Raw genomic sequence first — 21,099 nt, 5'->3', positions numbered from 1 at the left:
AGGAGTAGAAACCCAACTATTTTTTCTCAGCAGAAACCCAACTAATATACTATAGTAATATTTCACAATACCAGGAGCTACATGAGTATCCTACTACACTATATTATAATTATTATTAAACAATATTATGACAAATATTAATAATTAAAGAGATACAATTTTGAAAATTGACAGAAAATTATGAAAGAATATAATACTTATTGGCATGTTATGTAAATATTCATAATTTTTTTAGTCTAAACCATTTAGATAAAGTAATATCGCTACAGCTAATTTAAAAATTAGGATTTAAATCCAAGAAAGATTGGTCCACATGTAATAATTGCATTGATGGGTAATCTATAAGCGCTCGTTGAACCTGAAGCTCACATCATATAAATTCACCTAAAAATTAGTATTTAAAAATAATAAATAATTAAATTAAATACTTAATTTAGGAGAAGTCATGTATCTTAAATCCCAAGGAGTACGAAAGTAATTAAAAAAAACTTCAATTCAAAAATGAGAATTTAAGTTTATAAGATACAAAATAGATATCAAACATTTACAAAAACTAAAATCACATATTAATCATGATAATAATAAAAATAAAATAAAATAAAAATAATTTAATTTTAAGTGATTGCAAATTTAATTTAACTTATTTTAAATAATGTATTATATTTGTATCGAACATTTTTATAAAAATATGTTTTCTAAAGAAAAAAAATTCCTAAACATGATCCTTACATTAACTAATCACAATAGTTAAGAGAAATGTGAGTGATATTTTCTTTAATATTCTTTTTAATATTACTTTTGTAATTGATTGAATTTTATTAGAAATTGTTGATTTTGATGAGATTTATTTATCATTCAATGATAATTTTTTTATTTAGATGCAAAATTCATCAAAATTATTAATTATTAATAAAAATTTAATCCTTCAGAAGAAGGATAGAAATAGTGTTTGGGAGAATGTTGCAGGCGTTCTCCAATAGCTAAAGTACAATCAATCCCTGTTGAGTTTATTGATTGTTTTATAGTTAAAAACAGTTAACAGTAGCGTTAGATTTGGTATACTGACTTATTCGTATCCGGTATCCACGTTCAAGCCATAAATTTTACCAGCGGGAATGGGGAGCAAAATCAACGTTATAAATTATTTTAAAAAAATTATTAAGTATGAGTTTAATTATCATGATGGAATTTTTTTATACCATCAATTAATTAGAAAATATTGTTTAATTTTTTTAAGTAGTTTTTATAATAATTAATAAATATTCTATACAACACTTTATGATTAAATAACAACATAATATTGATATTTCTATACAGAATATTTTAAATTAAATTCTTTTAGTGTATGTAATTTATTTTTGTGATATTTTCCTGTTAACTATTCACAATCATCATCCACTAAAAAAAAGGCAACCATGAACTGCACAGGTATTAAAAACTTAATTGAAACGTAAATTAAAAATATATTTTTCTTTAAGTGCTAAGTTTAGAAATAATTTAAGTGAAAAGTTTTTTATTTGTTAGAAAACTACCTTATTAATGATATATAAAAGTAGGAAAATATTAGAATTTTAATTTCAAAAAATAAGAACTAGTTTATTTAATAAAATGTTATTGATTTTGCGTTGAAAAATATTATATTTATTTAATATTGATGGAAGGAAATCAGATGTTGATTGAAAATTAAAGAAACTACTTTTTTTCTTGTTGAATACTCGATTAAAGAAAACAAAATATGAAATTGTTTTATATAAAAAATCCAAATTATAGGATGGTTGTTCTCATCTCAAAACTTTATATTTATAGACCTAATATCATAATCATAAAAAAACAAATTTATAAATTAGATATTAAATAATACTTTTTTAAAATCTAAAAAATACCTTAACCATTTAAATTTAGAAATTTGAATTCTATCCCAACATAAATGTGGGTACATGTTTGCATGAAAAAAGTACCAAATATACTTTTGTATGAAAAAGTGCACCCATACCTTAGTGTTTTATGATCTCTCCATCCATTGTTCTATTTACTGTTTATGGTTGTATTATAAGGATTAAAAAATTACTAAATGAATTTAATTAAAAAAGTAACAGTATTTTTTTTATTAAAATACTTAATTTTTTAAAATTTAGTAATTTTATTTGATATCATAATGTCAAATATAATTAATTCCTATATTATAAAACTAAATCGTGAAAATATTTCCATTTATACTTCTTATGAAAAATGACTTCTAGTATTTACTTTTTATATTTTTTAGAAACTTTTAAGTTATTGATTGATTTATATATTCAATTTTTTTTCTCTTCTCAACATTTTAAACGCGTTTATAGAATGCCCTTTTTTTTATGTTTTCGTACCTTACAAAAAAGAATGCCCTTTTGAAAAAAATAATGACCGTAATAAATAATTTCCCCCCTTTTTCTAAACATTATTATGAACGAGGCCGATAGCCAAGGCCCAGCATGCAGTTATTTGACTTATTTCCTACTTGCAAGGCGAACCAAAATCACATGTTACTATTATTATCAATTATCAATGGGGCCGGCAAATAAATATAATAAGCTTTTGTTAATTAGAAAAAAGTATTTAATGAAAGACACTTGGTAACAATAAAAAATAAAGAATATAATGAACAGTACATCAAACATTATATTTATGTTAGATATTATTTCCTTTTCTTTTTATTTGTTGGTTGTTATGAAAAAAATCAAAAAATTTATAATTTGTTTATTATAATAAATTAGTTGCTCAGTTTCCTATTTCACCATTTTCTCTTTTCACTTCACAATAAAATAAGGATAAAAGGGATAAAAACATATTAATATGATCTTAAATTTTATAAATGAAAGATAGATAAGAATATTTTTTTAAAATCCGACCGGTATAAAAAAACAAAGGAAATATTTTTTGTATTTTCATCTATTAATCAGTACTTTTGAAATATTTCTTAATAAGACTTCAATTTTTAATATAATAGTTAATATATTGAAGACTGTAAAGAATTGACTTCTCACTCAGTGTATTTTATTTTCAAATCCTTAATTACTAGTAATATATTTTCGTTGACATATTTGGTCTTTTTCTTTTTCTGTCATTATGGATACCTGTTTCCTGATCATGGGTGTATCCATAAAATTGCTTAGGATATATTTACCAATTATGTTTCAAAAAGAAAATAGGGAAGGAAGAATTTCTTATTTTTAATAAATATTTTTTAAAAACTAGGTTAACATAAATATAAACTTATTTACTTTTATAAATATCATATTATAATTCATGTATTTATTTAATTGGAGCCTTGACTAAGAAGACGAACACGTGTTTGCACGTAGTGAGTGCGCTTGCGACATCTGGCAACCTTAGAATTAGAATAGGAATACGACAATGAACAAAAATAAACAAAATCTGTAATAGAATGAGAGCGAAATGACCAAAGTACCCTCAGTCCTAAGATCTTGTTCCTGTGTAGTGTTTTCCCTCCATCTGGTTCGTTTTTTAAGGTAAGTGTTGCAGATTAGGAAGACCCGCTCCTCATTCAGGATTTTGGCTTCGATTGACCATCCAAACATTTCTCACGTAACATTCCATTTGGAGAAGAAAGAGAAACACAAATCCAAAGACAAAGACCCAAACACAAATTGTTTTTTTTTTTCCCTCCAACACCTCTCAATACGTTCGTTCTCTCTCTCGTCACACTTTTGTTGCCTTTGATTGATTTCAGAGCCAGGTTCGGTACAATGTTGATTCAAATAAAAGTTGTAGTTTTTTTCTTTATTTGTTCTTTACACTTTTTTGGATGTTTATTTGCAATAAATTAATAACCATTGAGCTGCTGCATTGCCATTTTGATGAATGTGAACTCAGGATTTTGTCAATTGAATGTTGTGAATTCTGCTGGGTAAGCATCTTGGATATACTTCTGTGATTTTGGGATCACAGATATGACCAACACAAGTGCAGAATTGTCTCAGGTGAAAAGCTTTTTTTATTTTTATACTGCCACTAATTTTTAATGCACAGATTTGTTGGCTGCAATATCTTTTTTTATCACTAGTTTTGAATTAATTAAAGAATGAGGATCTCGTTGCCTCGGAATCTGGACTTGTGGATACATTGGTGTCGTTATATACTAATAGAGGAAAAGTCATGTAAGTGATGTTTGTTCTTTTTGTAGGGAAATGGTGGTGTTTCTATTCCCCCTCCTAATTCCCAGTCTGGGCCACAAGAGCAAAATCTGCGTTCTCAAGGTGGAAGCGGCAATATGGTAATTGTTGTCCTTTGCAAACATGGAATTTTGTGTGAATTTGGATCAACCGGACTAATTCCTGCTTAAGTAGAAGCAAGGCTGTGGCATTTAAATCGCAATTGTCAAAATTTACCTGTGTTAAACTTTTGCATGACCATACATTTTTTATGGCAACCATTTTTAAGAATTTTCTTTTATCACAGTTTGAGCATATCGTAATTGACCTTACCCAGGTGATGAGAGGCATGCAAATTTGGGAAGAAAAAAATACTATAAAATTTATCTAGTTTGAAGCGAAAGTTTCCATGGCCCTCTGATACCTAAATTAATTTCCTGTAATTTCATATCTTGCAGATTTTCAAGAGTGGACCACTTTTCATATCTTCCAAAGGTGTGTTTTCTTCCACTACTTTACATATTTTCTGCGAAGAAAACAAACATTTATGTAATTTGTAGCAGCCAGTAAGAGCAGATCTGATGTCTTTTCTTCTGTGTTATACATGATAATCCTAACTCCTACCTAAATGTTTAAAGCCTAAGGCAGAGGAGAAATGGGTGCTGTAGACTGGTAGTTTTCTTTCCCTTTTACAGAATAAATCACTCTCTTTTGCATCTTTGCAAACCTCTCCATTATGAAAACCTATAGAAATCTCTTGTATTTATAAAATACACTAACTCCACAATGCAATTCCTACTGTCATTAAATCCAGCAAATGTTGCTTGGGGTGATTGGTTAGCACTCTCGTCCGTTTTCCAAGGTTGTGTGATCAACCCCCCTTAGGTATGGGGTCACAACATTTGGAAAACTTTACCCCTTAGTGGGCAACTTGGTCCGAAGGAGGATTAGTCAGGTCCATGGGTCTGATACTGATTATACAAAAAAATAAAAATCCAACCATTAGCTCATGGATGTTTTTGTGGCAATGTAACTCATACATCTGTTCAGCCTTATAAGCTGAGGAATAAGAAACAATGGATTCATTTAAGGTTTAAAACTGGTAGGAAAGACATTTGACCTGAAAGCATTCATGAGTAAATGGCCCACTTAACAATTTTGTTAGGCTTGACAACATTTTGGATTTAGTTGTAGCATACTTTATCAAAACAGCCTCTTTGCATATGCAAGGATAAGGCTGCGTACAATATCCCTCCCCCATACCTTCACATAGCGAAGAGCCTCTGGGCAATGGGGTACGAAGTTTTATACTTTATCAAAACAACGAAGTTTAATATGGGTTTTCACAATAAAAGGGGAGATCTGTATAGTAAATGCAGGGGGACAGTAATTTATTCAAGAAAAAAGAAGGAACTACAGACCAGGAATTGATGGCAACTTTGTAATGCATGATCTTAACCAATATGAGGAAGTAAATATGCTACAGCATCATTATTTTCTTTTAGGCCTTCTGCAGTCAGTATTGGCATCCTTTATCTTTGCTGATTCTTCTTTTAATCCTTCCAAAATTTAATTGTCATATTTTTACAATATGTATAATGCTGGAATGCAAAACTAGATTTGTACTATTGGAAGAAGGAGTTTGTGAGGTCATTATTATTGCCTAGTGTGTATTTCTTGACTTGTAGGAATTGGGTGGACATCCTGGAAGAAAAGGTGGTTTATTTTAACACAAACTTCACTTGTTTTCTTCAGAAGTGATCCAGTAAGTAACCTTTTCAGCATCTACTTTGTTCATGTTGTTCAACCATGTTTCTCTGTATTGTGTAAGTATTTAACCAGTGGTTTTGATACCCCGTCCCTTCCAAAAAAAAAACAAAACCCTTAAGTGCTTAATTAATTTAATAAGCCACACCGATAACTGATCATGCATTTCATTCAATTTGAGACTTAAAAATAGTTTTTAAATATCATTAATTTTTTCTCACTATTTTAAATAGTAAGTGAAAATATATCTGCTGAAATGTTAGGATTAGCTTTTCAAGTTTTAGGTACTTTGGTTAAAGCAATGTTAATAGATGGTGGGTGTAAATTTATTTGTCTATCGAACTTTTTTTGCGAGTATTTCTAATTACATCTAAAAACAAACTCATCTTTATTTTTTAGGAGCCATAATCATTTTAAATTATTTACTAAGGAAAATGCCAGTCATATTTTTTGACAAAATGAGTTGGGGCATGCATTAACATTTTTTATGGAAATCTGGTCTCTTCCACTTTGTAGTATCCAACAACCATTCTTGAATCTACCTAAAATTTGGCAAAGTTGTGGCTAATTTTTTCACTAGCTAGTGGATATGAGGCACTATTCCACTGTTAATTGTCCTTGTTTGATTAGGCATATATCATAATAGGATTGTCTTGGCCTCTTGGGGTTGAGGTTGATGCTGATTGCAATGACAAGAATACTGATCAGTAAGAACTAGAAATTGTAAACAGAATGTTAATTAACAATGTACAAGGCTTGAATTTCCAGCTTCCTTGCTTTTTGCTTTTTGATGTAGGGTGATACAATGTTGCTTTTACTATACAAGATTTTGTTATCTAAAGAGAGATTATGAACATTGATACATTGCTAAGAATAGATTCTTTATATCCTTTCATCATAACAGTTTTAGGCGACCAATGTGAGATAAAAGAAACCTTATCAATACACACAAACACACACACATGCAAGTCTAACATGTTTACTTGGTTTGTGTTTGGAAACTTGTTATCATATTCATATATCTTTATCATTGTGTTTTTTGCTTTACAGAATGCTGTCTCTCAGAAGGGAAATGAAGTGAATTTGACCCTTGGTGGCATTGACCTCAACAATTCAGGCAGGTTGGCTTGTTTTCTACAACTACACATCATTTTGTTTAATGTTTATGTTCATATTCTCAAGATAGCAGGATTGTGAAGTTTCATGACCTCCTGTAACTTTTCTTGTCAAATTTTGTAGTGTTGTTATCAAAGCAGATAAGAAACTTTTGACTGTACAATTTCCTGATGTTCATGATGGACGAGCTTTCACACTTAAGGTGCTTTATTTTTCTTTTCTTTTTTTTTTGTAAGATTTTATGTTCTCTATCCGCATATACATGCTCATTGGTTCAGCACATATGGAGATAACATAGACAAAGGATGTAGAATGCGCAGATTTCTATCCGCTGCTAACATATCATTTCATTGTTGGTGCTGTAGGCTGAAACTACGGAGGATTTATATGAGTGGAAGACTGCACTTGAGAATGCTTTGGCACTAGCACCTAGTGCTGCCAATGTGACAGAGCAAAATGGTATCTTCAGGAACGATCAGACTGATTCAATTGATATTTCTTTGGACCAGTGTATGCTCTTGTTATAATCGTGCTTTACATATGTCATTTGACCACACAGTTCGTACCCCGTGGTTCATACACTACAAATGTTCATGATCTATATACGGTCAATAAACAATTTAATTGTCTTCATGTGAATATTTATTCCAACAACTATAGTTAAGTTTGTTGGCTTTCCGATTTGATCTCTGATATGAACATTACATATCCATTTCTATAGTGACAGTGGTAATGGTATTAAATTTGGAGTATTGATATTCATACATCCCACTCTCTTACAACTCACTTCCATCCATTTTTCTCTCTATCTCTCTCTACTTTTTTTTATCACATCATATGTCATATCTATCATTTTCTCTCTCTACTTTTTCTTCTTCTCTCTATCTCTCTCCTCCATCCACTCCAAAATGGGGTGGGGTGAACGAGTATCCTTCTCCTTAAATTTGTATCGTCTGATTGATCATCTCTTCTGTACATTTGGATTGTTTCTGTAATATGTTACACCTTTTTTTTTTCTTTTTTCCTGCATTCAAACTTATGACATTTGTAGAGTACCTCAGTCTTGAATTTTTACGTGATGATACTAGTGCTTAATGCAGTAAAAGATGATAACTTTATATTTCCTTTGATATGATTTTTCTGCACTTCTATAGTGAAGGATAGAGAACCAGTTAAATCTACCGTTGTTGGCCGGCCAATTTTACTTGCTTTGGAGGATGTTGATGGAACTCCATCATTTTTGGAGAAAGCCCTAACATTCATAGAAGAGCATGGTGGGTTTTCTTCTTCTTCTTCTTTTTCTCTCTCTTTGTCTCTCTTTGTATGTATGTATGCATATATGTATGTATGGGAAGTTTATTAGGTGACAGCTTAGAAGTAAAAGGAGCTAATCTTAACTATTCAATCTTACATGTATAGCCAAGATTAACGACTCTTACCTCTCAGGATCTCACTTGATAGACTTCCTTTATATATAAAGTGAAGTGTAACAGTTTCATAATGTATATCTAAATTGGAAGGCTCTAAAGTGGTTGTTCTCATGCATAAGAGAATCTTATAAATGCATGTTTGATGCATCATAAGAGGCATTTTAGGCCAAGTGCACAGCTGATGGGTGTAATTAACCCAGACTTTTTGGTTCTTTATTTTGTATAAAAGATTTACCTCATCTGGCATATTTAATACATTGGTGTTTCTTATTAATGAAGAAAAGAAAAATCAAAGAGTAACCTCAAAAATAAAAATAAAAATGGGGAAAAAAGTATAAGGCTTAAGGGTTTCAAGTCATACCTTCCATGACCTTGCAATCAAGTTTTGTTTCTTGTTTTGGGTGGAAGGGGGAGGTGAGAGGGAGCCAGCAGTGAATATACATTAGTTTCTTTGAGTCAATACCAAGTCAGAATGGTCCTTCTGGTATTGCTAAACTTTGTGTTTTATATGAATCTAATAAATATTATGAAATAGGAGCCAACATAGAAGGAATCTTGCGACAAGCAGCTGATGTTGATGAGGTTGAACGTCGAGTTCGGGAATATGAACAAGGTTTGTGCTTCTGTTCCTAGTTAATCTTTGAATTGTATGCTGCTGTCTGGATACATCCGCCTTTACTTGTTGGCCCCTGCTTCCATTTTTTGTTTAATATTGTGTGCTGAAGATAGCTCTCACATGTCTAGTCATTAAGAGCTCCCACAATATTTCAGGCTTTGCAGTATAAGTTCTCTGAGAAATATGTTGAGTGCTGTTTATCAGAGAGAATTCCTTATCATATACGTCAAGTCATCAACTAATAGACCACTACTCATTTAATTGGACTTAGTGAAATTTCCTTAAATATTTGCATAAGCATTTGATATGCAATGACCATTCTTTCCAGCAGAATACTATGGGTGAAGAATATGAAGTTTTGCAATTTTCCATTTGCAGGCACTTTCTTCCTTTCCCCCTTTCTTGGCTCAAAATTACTCATCAAATCTTATGCTCTTGGGTTTGCCATATGGTTGCAGGAAAAGTTGAGTTTTCTCCAGACGAGGATGCACATGTTGTTGGTGACTGTGTTAAGGTATTTTCATGGAAAACTGAAGTATTGATTCCTTTATGTTGGTCATACATTATTATTATTTCTTATTTCTATACATTTTCAGCATGTAATTCGCGAATTGCCATCTTCTCCAGTCCCCGCATCTTGTTGTAAAGCACTGTTAGAAGCTTGTCGTAAGTGTTGTTTTAGTTTTTCCGTCTTTACCTCATTTTAGTGTTCCCATTATTTATGTCTATTTATTGAAAGTTTATTTTCTTGATTGTTTTTAAATGAAAGGTTTTCCATTGAAATTTATAATACATGAGTTGACACATGCAAGCTTATACTAATTTTAATGGAAGATCTTCCTTGTTTAATTTTATTTCATAGTTTGAAATCGCCAAAATAATTTTATTTCAACTTATATAAATCTCTCATGAAGTTTAATTTTGTTTCGTTGTTTGCAATTGCCACAATAATCAGGAACTGAGCGTGGTAGTAGGGTTGCTTCTATGCGTGCAGCAATAAATGACACTTTCCCTGAACCAAATCGCCGCTTACTGCAAAGGTATTTGATTGATAACAATTTTTTTTTCTCATTTCTTTCCTTTTGGTATAACCCATTGATTGCTTTCTTTGTTATCTTATTTTCTGAATTTGAGGGTTTAACGTTTTAGAATACTCTTATTCTTTAGTTAGTTAATTTAATCAGTGAATTATATATTGTTGATTTGGGATAGTCTTCTGTGTTTCAGAAACCTACTACGTTACAAAAGTTACGATTAGTCGGATATCTTTAGATTTGTGTATATATGATAAGCCAATATACTTAGGATCTATTTATTGAGACGCTATGTTGAATTCATTGTTTATGAATGAGAATCAATTAAACCAAAAAGACAAACATACTAGTGAACCTGCCTTTTAAATGTTTGATTATTGACCCTAATGCTCCAAAGCCGTGCAAGCGTACCATGAAAATACTGAAAAGTTATAGATTGCATAATAAGAACCTCTGGAGAACCACATCACACAAGTTAGCCATTGTAGATAGAGAGCCGAAAGCCTTATAAACCCCACAGTAGAATCTTATACTTCGAGTGTGAGACTCAAGTCCCGTACCTTGTAGTTGGATCCTAACATCCTGCTACATTCCATCACACTTTGTAGTCCCATCACCCATGTTGGTTGGCTGCACACTAATCCTTTGAATAGTCTCAGGCAAACATTGCAATGCCAACACCACCACCCATGCCGTTGATATGATAGAAGGCTCTGATACTAATTGATAAGAACTATGGAAGAATCACACTCTACAGTCCCATCGCCCATGTTGGTTGGCTGCGCACTAATCCTTTGAATAGTCTCAGGCAAATATTGTCATGCCAACGTCACCACCCATGCCGTGATATGGTAAAAAACTTCGTACCCCATTGCCCGGAGGCTCTTCGCTATGCGAAGGTATGAGGGAGGGATGTTGTACGCAGCCTTACCCTTGCATATGCAAAGAGGCTGTTTCCGGATTCGAACCCATGACCAACAAGTCACCAAGGCACAATGCCGTGATATGGTAGAAAGCTCTAATTTCCATTGATAAGAACTTTGGAAGAATCACACTACAAAAGCTAGCTGTTATAGTTGGAGAGCCTAAGGAGGCTTTACAAACCCCACACAGGCCACACTGGAGCTCCATACTTCCGATGTGGGACTCAAGTGTCATTACCTTGCAATTGGATCCTAACATTGAATTATAAAAAAAGTACAATTTTTTTGTAAAAATGACAACTAAAGCCTTTTCCCATAAGTGGTGATTGGCTACATAGTTTGAATGATACCATTGTGTCCAGTCATAAACACAATCAAAATGTTTGTTCATGTCAGAGATTTGTTTTGGAACTTGGCTTAGGGCTTACTCAATCCCACAGAACTGGATTGCAAGGTGAGGACTTCCCAAGCCTTATAAGCACTAGTTAGGCCTTATCACTGGGTGATGTGGTACTAAACACACTTCCTCACACCTAGCAGAATGAAGGTGCTGGAGACTGCAATGAAGGCAAACCAAAGAGGCTGCAATGAAGGCGAGCTAAGGGTAGTTGCAACTTGCAATTAAGGAAACTTTCCAATAGTCCAAGTTATACGTTGAATGGCAACTGTTAAATGGAACCCTCCTCTTTTATTTTGGCTTAGGATTGGCTATTTACTGATTTGCAACAAAGTGTGACATCGATGGAGATTTTTTTATTTGTACTAAGATGCTAGCTAAATAACTAATGAAAGGAGGATCATTGAGCCTTAATAAGTGATTATGAACAAACCAGCTACCAGTAAGTGAGCTCATATGGGGCATAATTTGTAGTCCTAATAACAATGTGTCCTGATGTAACTTATGATTGAATCTATTCTTTGATAATGGGTAAGGTTCATTTGTTACACTTACACTTGGTTACACAATTGGCTAAGTGGAACAGATTTTGTTTTGTTCAGTTTTTCTTTTGCACCATACATTTCCATTTTAGATCATGTTTTGATGATGTAATATATTTATTTCATTCTTGTACAGAATACTTATGATGATGCAAACTGTGGCTTCACGCAAAGCTGTGAATAGAATGAGCTCCTCAGCTGTGGCAGCTTGCATGGCGCCTTTACTTCTTCGCCCCCTTCTGGCTGGGGAATGTGAAATTGAAAATGATTTTGATGTAGGTGGTGATGGTTCTGTTCAACTTTTACAAGCAGCTGCTGCGGCAAACCATGCTCAAGCAATTTGTATAACCTTATTAGAAGAATATAGCAGCATATTTGGGGTAATTATATATTTTTTTATATTTTTGCATGGCTTCCATATATAAATTATGAAACCATGCCACATTCATCTGATAGACTCAGATCATTCTTATGGTTAGATGTTTTATGCTGGTATGCTTTCTGGTACAACTTTTTTTTCTTTCTGATTTACAAGGAGTGCATTACTTATAGGTTGAATTCCTTTTCATGAGAGAAGACATGATTAGCTGCACATGATTTTTTTTTTTTTTTGCAAGTATTTGAATGGATGATTCTCCATTTCAAACTAGCCTCTATCAGTAAGGTAAATTTTTTTAATGAACTAGCCATGCCTTATATCAGTTTAGGATGGCAAAAAATGGTTACCATCCTAAACTCCCCTGCCCATCAAATACCTGACCAAGGAGTCCCCCTTCAAATGAAAAAAAAAAAAAAACACTTGCAACAGGGTCAAGATCAGTATAGTGTTTTTTTTTTTTTTAAAGTTTCAGACTTCATAAGTGGAGGGACTCTTTGCCTCTGTCTAATTAAATGCATGCTTCATTTTCATATTCTACTAACATTTTATTCTCTATGCTTCTATCTCTTCAATAGAGCCCATTGGTGTTAATGTATCATTGTAGCTGACTCCATCTATTGGGCTAAGTGTAGGGTGTTATTGTTATTTATTATTGTCTCTTCAGATTCGTGAGTTATTATTGTTCTAGCAGGAAGGTTCTGTGACCCCTGATATATACACCGACTCAGAAGAAGAGAGTGGATCTGAGAGTGAGGAGGCAACTGATGATGATGATGATGATGATGATTTGTCCTATGATTATGATGATGATGATGATGAACAAGATGAATCAATACACGAGTCTGATGCAGATGATGATCTTGTTAGTGAATCGTACAGCGGAACTGGAGATTCCGAGGCTGATGATGAGGTTCAAACCCGATTTATTTATTTCATGACAATTTGGTGTGGTTATGGTAAATAGGTTTTTAATTAATCCATTTCATTCCACAGGACCAAATTTAATGTAGGAAAATTAGTCAATTATAAATTCCATTTAAAATATCTAAGTCAATTGTTCCAAGGATGGAAAATGTGTTCATACCCAAAATTCTGTCACGGCTTTTCTGGCTAGCTGGCACTATTTGCTATTTCATTCAAGCAAATCTATAATTAGACAAGAAGTGGCAGGGTTATCGTTAATTACTCATATACATGGTATAAAATGCAAAAAAAAAGGTACTAGTACCAAACTTCTTAATTCCTAGAAGGAAAGATGTGTAATCTCTTCAGGCTAATTAACATAGTAGAGTAATTAATTTGCCTAAGATCTTGCCACCTTTTCTTCCTTCAATGTTTTCAATTGGTCTTAATTTTCATTTTACCTTTTGTATTGTCGAACAAACTGTTCCCCTACCTTAGCTCTAAAACTGCTCCAATAACTCGAATTATTATTTGAAATGATTATATGAAGTAGATGCATTCGATCAATTTAATCTGAGCATCCTTACACTTTTTCCTCCAAGACAGTTACGTATGTGGCTGCAATCACTGCCACCTAGATGTGGAAGACTAAGAGGAGAGAGGAAGAGCAAAAATTAATATTTAATTGTTTTTTTGGTAATGAACAGGACCATGATCATGCTAGTTCAAGTTCAAAATCCTCAGGTAAGAGTGAAAAATTGAAAGCCTCTCGGAAGTTATCATCAAAGTCACTTGAAGGCTCACTGACTCAACATGAAGATATTAAAAGCCTTGAACATGTCCCGAGTCCAAAGAAGACTGGCTATATAGATCAGTCCTATAAGCCTGATGATATAGTTGGAGGAGTTTCCACTGATGAAGCTACATTGCATAATTCAAATTCTCCTAGCCCTGCTTCATGTATCAAAAAATCCAATACCATGTCCAATGGCCCAGCACCTCGGCATCGCACCATATTGGGTCGCACCTCTGTAAGTAAATCTTTAAAAAGTGTCTTTGTCACTTGCCTTAAGTTAGTTAAAACTTTCTCTGTTAATGTTAATTTTTATTTCCATTTAGTTACTTTTCTTGGAGTTAAATTGCCTTCCACTAATAAGTCTCTGGTTTTTCTCTTCTTTTTTATTCTGTCCAGGCAAGGAAGAATCTTTCCATGGAATCCATTGATTTTCCTATTGAAGATGAGTAAGTAATTGACATCTATCAATTGTGTGCTAGTCTCTTAGTTCTGTCTCTAGATATAATTCTTTAGTTCCTATTTTATCCCATGTATTGCCTATTTATGCATCTATCAGTTCTGTAATTTAAGGATCAAGCGTTCCAATGTAAATGCTTTATTATTATATATTTGTATGCTTGAAATTATCTTAGTAAGAGTATAGTATTATATCCCTATTTACCTGGAGTTTCAGAAATGGAAAGATCAAAACCCACCCAGTTTGTTTTCTTTCTTGTGTTAAGAATCAGGGAAAAATGAGTAGGCAAGAAAAATTTCCTTCCTTTGGCTGCACTGTCTTTCCATCATTGACATCCTAACCTTTTCTGTCAGAGTGACCCCTTCCATAACTTTTGGAAGTTTATAGCCACTTAACTACGAATCCAGATAAAGATTATTTTAGAGGTTCTAAATGTTGACCATACCTTGCTTTGCATTCTTTGATTTGATGTGGAGCAGATACTTAAGAGTGTGCATCTCTGTTGTTAGTTTCTTCATGTTTCTCTGTCTACTAATTTATGTTTCTGACCTTAGAGATGAAATTGAAAGGCTTGAAGCTGCCAGGACAGAATTACAAACCCAAATTGACAAGGAGGTATGTTCTTGATTTCCTTTCTGGATTACATTGTTTGAACGCGTTGGAATTTTTTTTAAGTCAATTGATCAGTTTTGGTTGCTCTTGTAGGTGAAGGCAAATGAACAGCTGCAATCTCATGTGGATAAACAAAAGAAAGCCTTGGAAGAGCGTCATCTAGCTCTTGAGCAAGACGTATGTTCATTATAAGAGAAGTTAATCTCTTCCTCCATGTAAATAAGTGGAGATTTTGTTTTCTGAATTTTCTTTTCACAGGTAGCTAGACTACAGGAACAGTTGCACAAGGAAAAGAATTCTCGGGTAGCTCTTGAGGTAATACTCTTGTTTATGATTTACCCTATATTGGTGAAAAGGCTTGTCAAATTCACTCAGATGGTTTGAGTTTTGATCATGCAACTCATACATAATATCCAAATCTTATACAGAACAAAGCAGAGCTTGAGGAATTAGCTCTGGTAGAAGCAGATCTTGCCAACTTAGAGTGGAAGGTTGATGAGATTGGGGTGAGGCTTAATGAACTTGAGCAGAATTATGGAACTACTTCGGATTCCTCTATTCAACTGCGACAGATATCAAATCATGAAAGAAAATTGTATGTTTATCATTATCCAAATGTTTGTTATTGCATTTTTTTCTTTTTATTTTTTACGATTTTTCTTATAATGGTATTTGTTTCCACTTGTCTGTTTCTTTTTTCTATTGAAACTATGTGGATAATTAAAGTTTACTTTCTTCACTGGTATTAACAGGAAACGCAAGACAGATGCTGAAGTTGCTGCTATGTCACAATCTGACAGATCAATAAGTAAGGTAAATATACAGTATATCCACAGAGGATTTATTCCGAAGTATCTGCCACATGCTGAAAAATAAAAGAAGATTTGAATGAGTTTTAAAGCAATGAACATACAAATAGAGAGGGATCTGGCTCCTGCATAGAGCCTAGGTATCATGAAATTTGAAGTTTGAACTATAAAGCTTTTATCGGTTACTTATAAAAATTCTATGGAACTTTTATTCTTTCTCCCAGACATATTTCTTCTGTTTATACTTGCTAGACAACAAGTTGCATATTTCCTTAAGCTGTTACCTCTCAAGCTTTTCTCGTTTAAAAAGCCAAAGGTGGTCTTTCATTTATTTTCTCATGTGGCTTTATACGAGAAAATAGGCCTATTGGCTGAAAATCATGATAGTAACTTGCAATTTATCATTTCTTAAATCAAGGGTACGGTAATGGCACAACAGGACACTCATATTGGTGGAGCAGAAAATGATTTCGAGAGAAAGCCTGATTCACCACCTTTACCAAACAAGCACCCACCAACTAGCTCCAAGCGATCTGGTACAAAGGGTGAGGTATGTTTCACAAACTTGGCTATGAATCTGAACCCAGCATTTTCTTTAAATTGTGTAATCAGAACTACTACCAAATACCCCTCATCCATCCAAAAAAGTCGATAAAATGCCAATTCTATCAAGTTTCAAGCTCCTTTTCTATCAAATTAATTCCATTATATAACATTCTCCATAAGAAGGATTTAATAATTGTTTTATCCATGTTATACCTGTCCTCATTCCTTGTTGCATCATTGTCACTTATATAACATTTCTTAGTAGTGGGATGAAGAAATCAAATTAGTGATTAGGATAAACCTTGATATGGAAAATTGATAGGACTGATCGGCTAGATAGACTTATTTATTCAAATACTTTCACAGCAGGGAGCAAATTCCACTCCTTCTGCACTGACAAAACTGACATCCAGACTGAACTTTTTGAAGGTGGGACGAAGTCAGACTCCAAATGAACTCCAAAATATGGATAAAGGCCGAGACTCAAGTCGCTATTCAATCAATGTGGAAAAAGGAAAAGGATCTGAACGTCCCCAATCACTTCTATCCCCCAAACTACCATCTCCTAGACTTCCATCTCCCAGACATCCATCCCCCAACAGATTTGGAGGGTCTGAAGCTCACTCTGTGCCAAACCCAGAAAAGGGTAAAGGGTCAGAGCCAGTTCAGATTTCAGACAAATCGCATCAAAGTTCAGAGAAACTGAAAAAATCAGATAGCCAGCCAGCCCATCACTCAGATGGATGGAATCAACAACCAAAACACTTGGAGAGAGGAAGGTCAGAGGGTCATCAGACTTATAATGTGGATAAAGGTCGATGATTGAAAGGCTAGTTTTCTTCTGTTCTAGAACATGATCCACATGCAGTCAGTGTTTTTGTTGTCCATGTTGGGATTTGCTTATGTCTTTCAACAATATTTTGTGTGGTTTATGAAATACAGTGAGAAGAATCCTTCTTGGATAAGGTTGCCACAAGAGCCCTTATACAAACAAGAGAAGCATTTCCCTTACCCCCCAAAAGCACCATGTGCAAAGCATAATTCAACATTTCCCATGACATAAGCCGAACTGTTTGTAACCTTACATGCTGATTTTTACTAGTTCAGTGAGCAGCATGTTGATTTGCATGTACATTATCGTATTTGTAACTGCAACAACATTTGAGTTGTTTGGCATAAGCTGGCAAAGCAATATTTAGGCAGATAACCTTGCTCCAAATTCTTTTGTTTTAGCAAATTTTTTAATACGTAACCTCATTATTTATAATCAGATTCAAGGAATCTCTTAAAAGGATAGAACTCAGCTCCATCCATGACTCCGTACCAAAAATAAAAGAAAAAAAGAAATACCCACAAAATATAGATACTTTTATATTGTTGAGAAGTAGAAACTAGAAAGAATTATGACTTGCCCAATGTGGTGAATCACTGCCTAATTGGTAACATCATATATATCTGTAAAATGGCAATATAGGTACTTGACACAAAATATGTGGGTAATGTAAAAAAATATAAAAAGGAGATAACAGGTAGATTGAAGAAATTAAGTCTGAATTTCTATACCAGTTTAATGTTTTACATTGTTGGTAAATATATTTGATGAAATTAGAATAATCATATATGAATCTCAAGAAGGTAGTCATCGAAAGTTCCAAAACCTCAATAACTAATCCCTAAAAAAAAAAAAAAAGAATGAATATGTATCTCAACCAATTAGAGAATGAATATCGATTAGTGAATGGTGAGAAGGTGTCCGAATGAATAAAAAATTCAAAAGTCCTTGAAGAGCTTCCTGACTTGTTCGAGGGTGACAAAGAGGACAACGGTGAAAGGACCCTGCCTTGAAATTGTAGGGATGAAACCCTTATAAAGGGCAAGAGGTCCTTCGGCCCTAACAGTCTTGAGAGCACAATCCAAGGCCCCATTGTAAGCCTCAGCCTTCATGTTCATCACCCTAGTCTTTATAACATCAATGGGGTTCGACGCAATCGAGGCCACAAAACCCGCCGCAAAACTCGCTAACACGTGGGTCCCAAGCCCGTCCTCCATCCAGCCGCGTCCTAAAATGCTTTCCTTAAACTGGTCGTACGAGGCCAACTGAGAAGCCGTAACGATCATCGCGCGGTTCACCGTAAGCGCTGAACCGCGCCACAGGCTACCAACGCCTTCTTGGTTACTCATGCGCCGTATCGCGTCGAACACGCCGTTGTAGTTGCGACGCTCCGCCGGCGGGAGGCGCCCGTCGGCCTGCATTCGCACCATCGCCACGTCGGCGGGGTTGCCCACGGCGGCTCCGATCCCGCCGGCGACGAGCCCGGCCGTGATTTTTCTTGTGAGGGGCATGGTTCCGCGGTCGGGGTCGGTCCAGTGGCGCTTGAGGACGTCGTAGAGGCCCATGCGGGTGGTGGAGTAGAGCGTCTGGCGGAGGACGGTGGCGGAGACGCCGGAGAAAAGAGCGGCGAGTCCCTCCGACTGAACGATGCGGAGGCCGACGGAGATGGGGCCGGAGGGCGGCGGAGGAGGCATTGGAGTGGGAGCGTGAAAGGCAAAGGCTGGGCGGAGAGTGTGGGTTTCTTGAAGTTGCATTCGAACTTTGATGAGGTCGAGTGGGTGAGTGGTGCAGCCTGCGACGATGGAAGCGACACCACCCTCGAAAAATCCCTTAAGACTCATATTGAATTCAACACAAAGTAAATGGATTCAGAGAAGAGAAAGAAAATGTGTTTTGGTGAGGAATTGGAGATTATATATAGTAGCAACACAAGCTAGTCCGCGTAAGAGACTCCAGAGAGTCAAAAACGCGCCGTCGCAGAGATGGACTCTTTCTTTTTCAACCCTTCCTTCTAATTCAACAACTATATTAATTAGGGTAAACCCCTTTCTTTCATTTTCAAATAAAGATAAACATTTTCATCTAACATTTAATCTCTAACAATATATTTATAAAAAAAATAACTCATATTTAACTATTATCATTATCTTTTAAATATTTTAATCTTTTCTTTTCATATCTATAAACCATAAATAATAAAAATATTAATTCTTATCATTTAAGTAAAAAAAATCTGTTAAATAAATATTTTTCAATATATTTTTATTTAAAGATATTTTTAAAGATATTTTCAATAAATAATTTTAAAGATATTTTTAATATAGTAGTTACTACTTTTTAAAATTTTATGTCTATTGTATAAGATAAATATATCAATTATTTTTTTACTGTATTTTTTAGTTTATTTTAATACTATTAACTAATTTTTTTATTTTTTTAATTAACAAACATAACAAAAAAATATCAACAACATATAAATTTAACTATAAAAATACATATAAAATAACTAAAAAATTATACTTTAATTTTATCCTTTTTTATTTGTATATTTTTTCTTTAGAAAAATAAAAAAACAAAATTATAAAATTTAATTTAATAAATAAGTAATTTTAAAATCAATTAAAAAAATTATATAATATAATATTTATATTTTATAATATTTTAAATTTAAAAAAAATTAAAAGGAGAGAGAAAGTCCCAAGTAATGTATATTGGAAATTAAATTGTAAAATAATGTAGATTGAGAAAAAGTAGGAAAAAGAAAGTGTATTTATTGAAGAAAAAAAAAACCCTCCAAATAGAAGAAACCGTGAGAAAAAATATTTTGTAAATTTAATAAAAGATGCATGTTACAATTGTGTTACATGCCTGGAGAAAGTTTTGCCAGATACTACCTAACATGAGCCGGATAACATGTTACAATTGTGTTACAAGCCCGTTTTACCATACAAATCATATTATTTGTATGTGTTAATAAAATTGATTTTAAAAAAATAATTTTGGTTAAAATTAATTTTAAATTAATATAATTTATGTGAATATTTAAAGTTAGTATAAAATTTTATATCCAATCCAAAGTTATTTAAAATTACTTCAACTTATAATTAATCTTGGATCTAATATCTATGAACTATTATCCAACATGAAACTAAACAAGTAAAAAAAACATTTAAAATTAATTTTTTTTGTCACCATAATATTGATACAAATTATCTATTAATGACTAATCTTTTTCAAAAAAAACTTAAGACTCTTCTCTTGATCATGAATGTTTTCCTCATCCACAGAATTCTACCTTGAGATTTGCTTAATTAAGAAAAATAAACCAGTATTATTCTTACCCATAACTTGTTGATTATTTAAAATCAATTTTAAATTTAAAATCAATTTGTAAAATCTAACACGCACATACACTATAAAGTAATTTAGAAATTTCACATTAATTCGGCGTACAAATTAAAGCGAGTAGGTGATAGACATGTGAGATATGTAAAACTACTAATTTCTGTCCTCATTACCCCATTAATAGCATATTGTGATTATCAGTGGCAAAGACAAAGCAATGCAGTTACAAAAGTGTCAACTATTTAGGTTTAAAAATGAATAATAGTTAAATTTTCACATCTACATTCAAGGAATATCTTCCTTTGAGTTCTAAATTTATAGTTTTAAGATTTGACTGGATTAGCATTTTGATTAAAATAAAAATTAAAGCATATTTACACATTGAACTTATGTTCCAAGTGAATTACATATTGACTTAATTATATTAATTAACACCATCCCAATTCC

General features: G+C 33.2%; 2 protein-coding genes across 8 annotated transcripts; one reads left to right on the top strand and one right to left on the bottom strand.

Annotated features, from left to right (window-relative positions):
* The first annotated feature begins 3,505 nt into the window (after nt 1–3,505).
* LOC100796201 (rho GTPase-activating protein REN1) lies at nt 3,506–17,739 on the top strand. Of its 7 annotated transcripts, none has more exons than XM_006578202.4 (24): nt 3,506–3,733; nt 3,871–3,977; nt 4,181–4,270; nt 4,607–4,643; nt 5,837–5,913; nt 6,966–7,036; nt 7,155–7,233; nt 7,397–7,490; nt 8,186–8,305; nt 8,997–9,074; nt 9,536–9,591; nt 9,674–9,743; nt 10,033–10,117; nt 12,110–12,353; nt 13,044–13,262; nt 13,963–14,286; nt 14,448–14,497; nt 15,063–15,123; nt 15,214–15,297; nt 15,379–15,435; nt 15,549–15,715; nt 15,873–15,933; nt 16,348–16,479; nt 16,842–17,739. In XM_006578202.4, exons 2-24 carry the CDS (start codon nt 3,948–3,950, stop codon nt 17,295–17,297), a joined length of 2,742 nt encoding a protein of 913 aa, XP_006578265.1. In that variant the 5' UTR covers nt 3,506–3,733; nt 3,871–3,947; the 3' UTR covers nt 17,298–17,739. The 7 variants fall into 7 exon arrangements, with proteins under 7 accessions (XP_006578265.1, XP_014630046.1, XP_014630045.1 ...); XM_014774560.3 differs by having other exon boundaries at nt 7,397–7,541; nt 16,369–16,479; nt 16,905–17,739; XM_014774559.3 differs by having other exon boundaries at nt 7,397–7,541; nt 16,369–16,479; nt 16,845–17,739.
* Nucleotides 17,740–18,009: 270 nt separating this feature from the next.
* Nucleotides 18,010–19,307, bottom strand: LOC100790234 (mitochondrial uncoupling protein 4). The gene has a single exon (XM_003522704.5). The coding sequence runs from the start codon at nt 19,146–19,148 to the stop codon at nt 18,246–18,248; it is 903 nt and encodes a 300-aa protein (XP_003522752.1). The 5' UTR covers nt 19,149–19,307; the 3' UTR covers nt 18,010–18,245.
* Between the last annotated feature and the right edge of the window lie 1,792 nt (nt 19,308–21,099).

The sequence above is a fragment of the Glycine max genome, chromosome 4 (genome assembly GCF_000004515.6).
Source record: "Glycine max cultivar Williams 82 chromosome 4, Glycine_max_v4.0, whole genome shotgun sequence".
NCBI lineage: Eukaryota > Viridiplantae > Streptophyta > Magnoliopsida > Fabales > Fabaceae > Glycine > Glycine max.
This window is presented reverse-complemented; position numbering and strand designations above follow the sequence as displayed.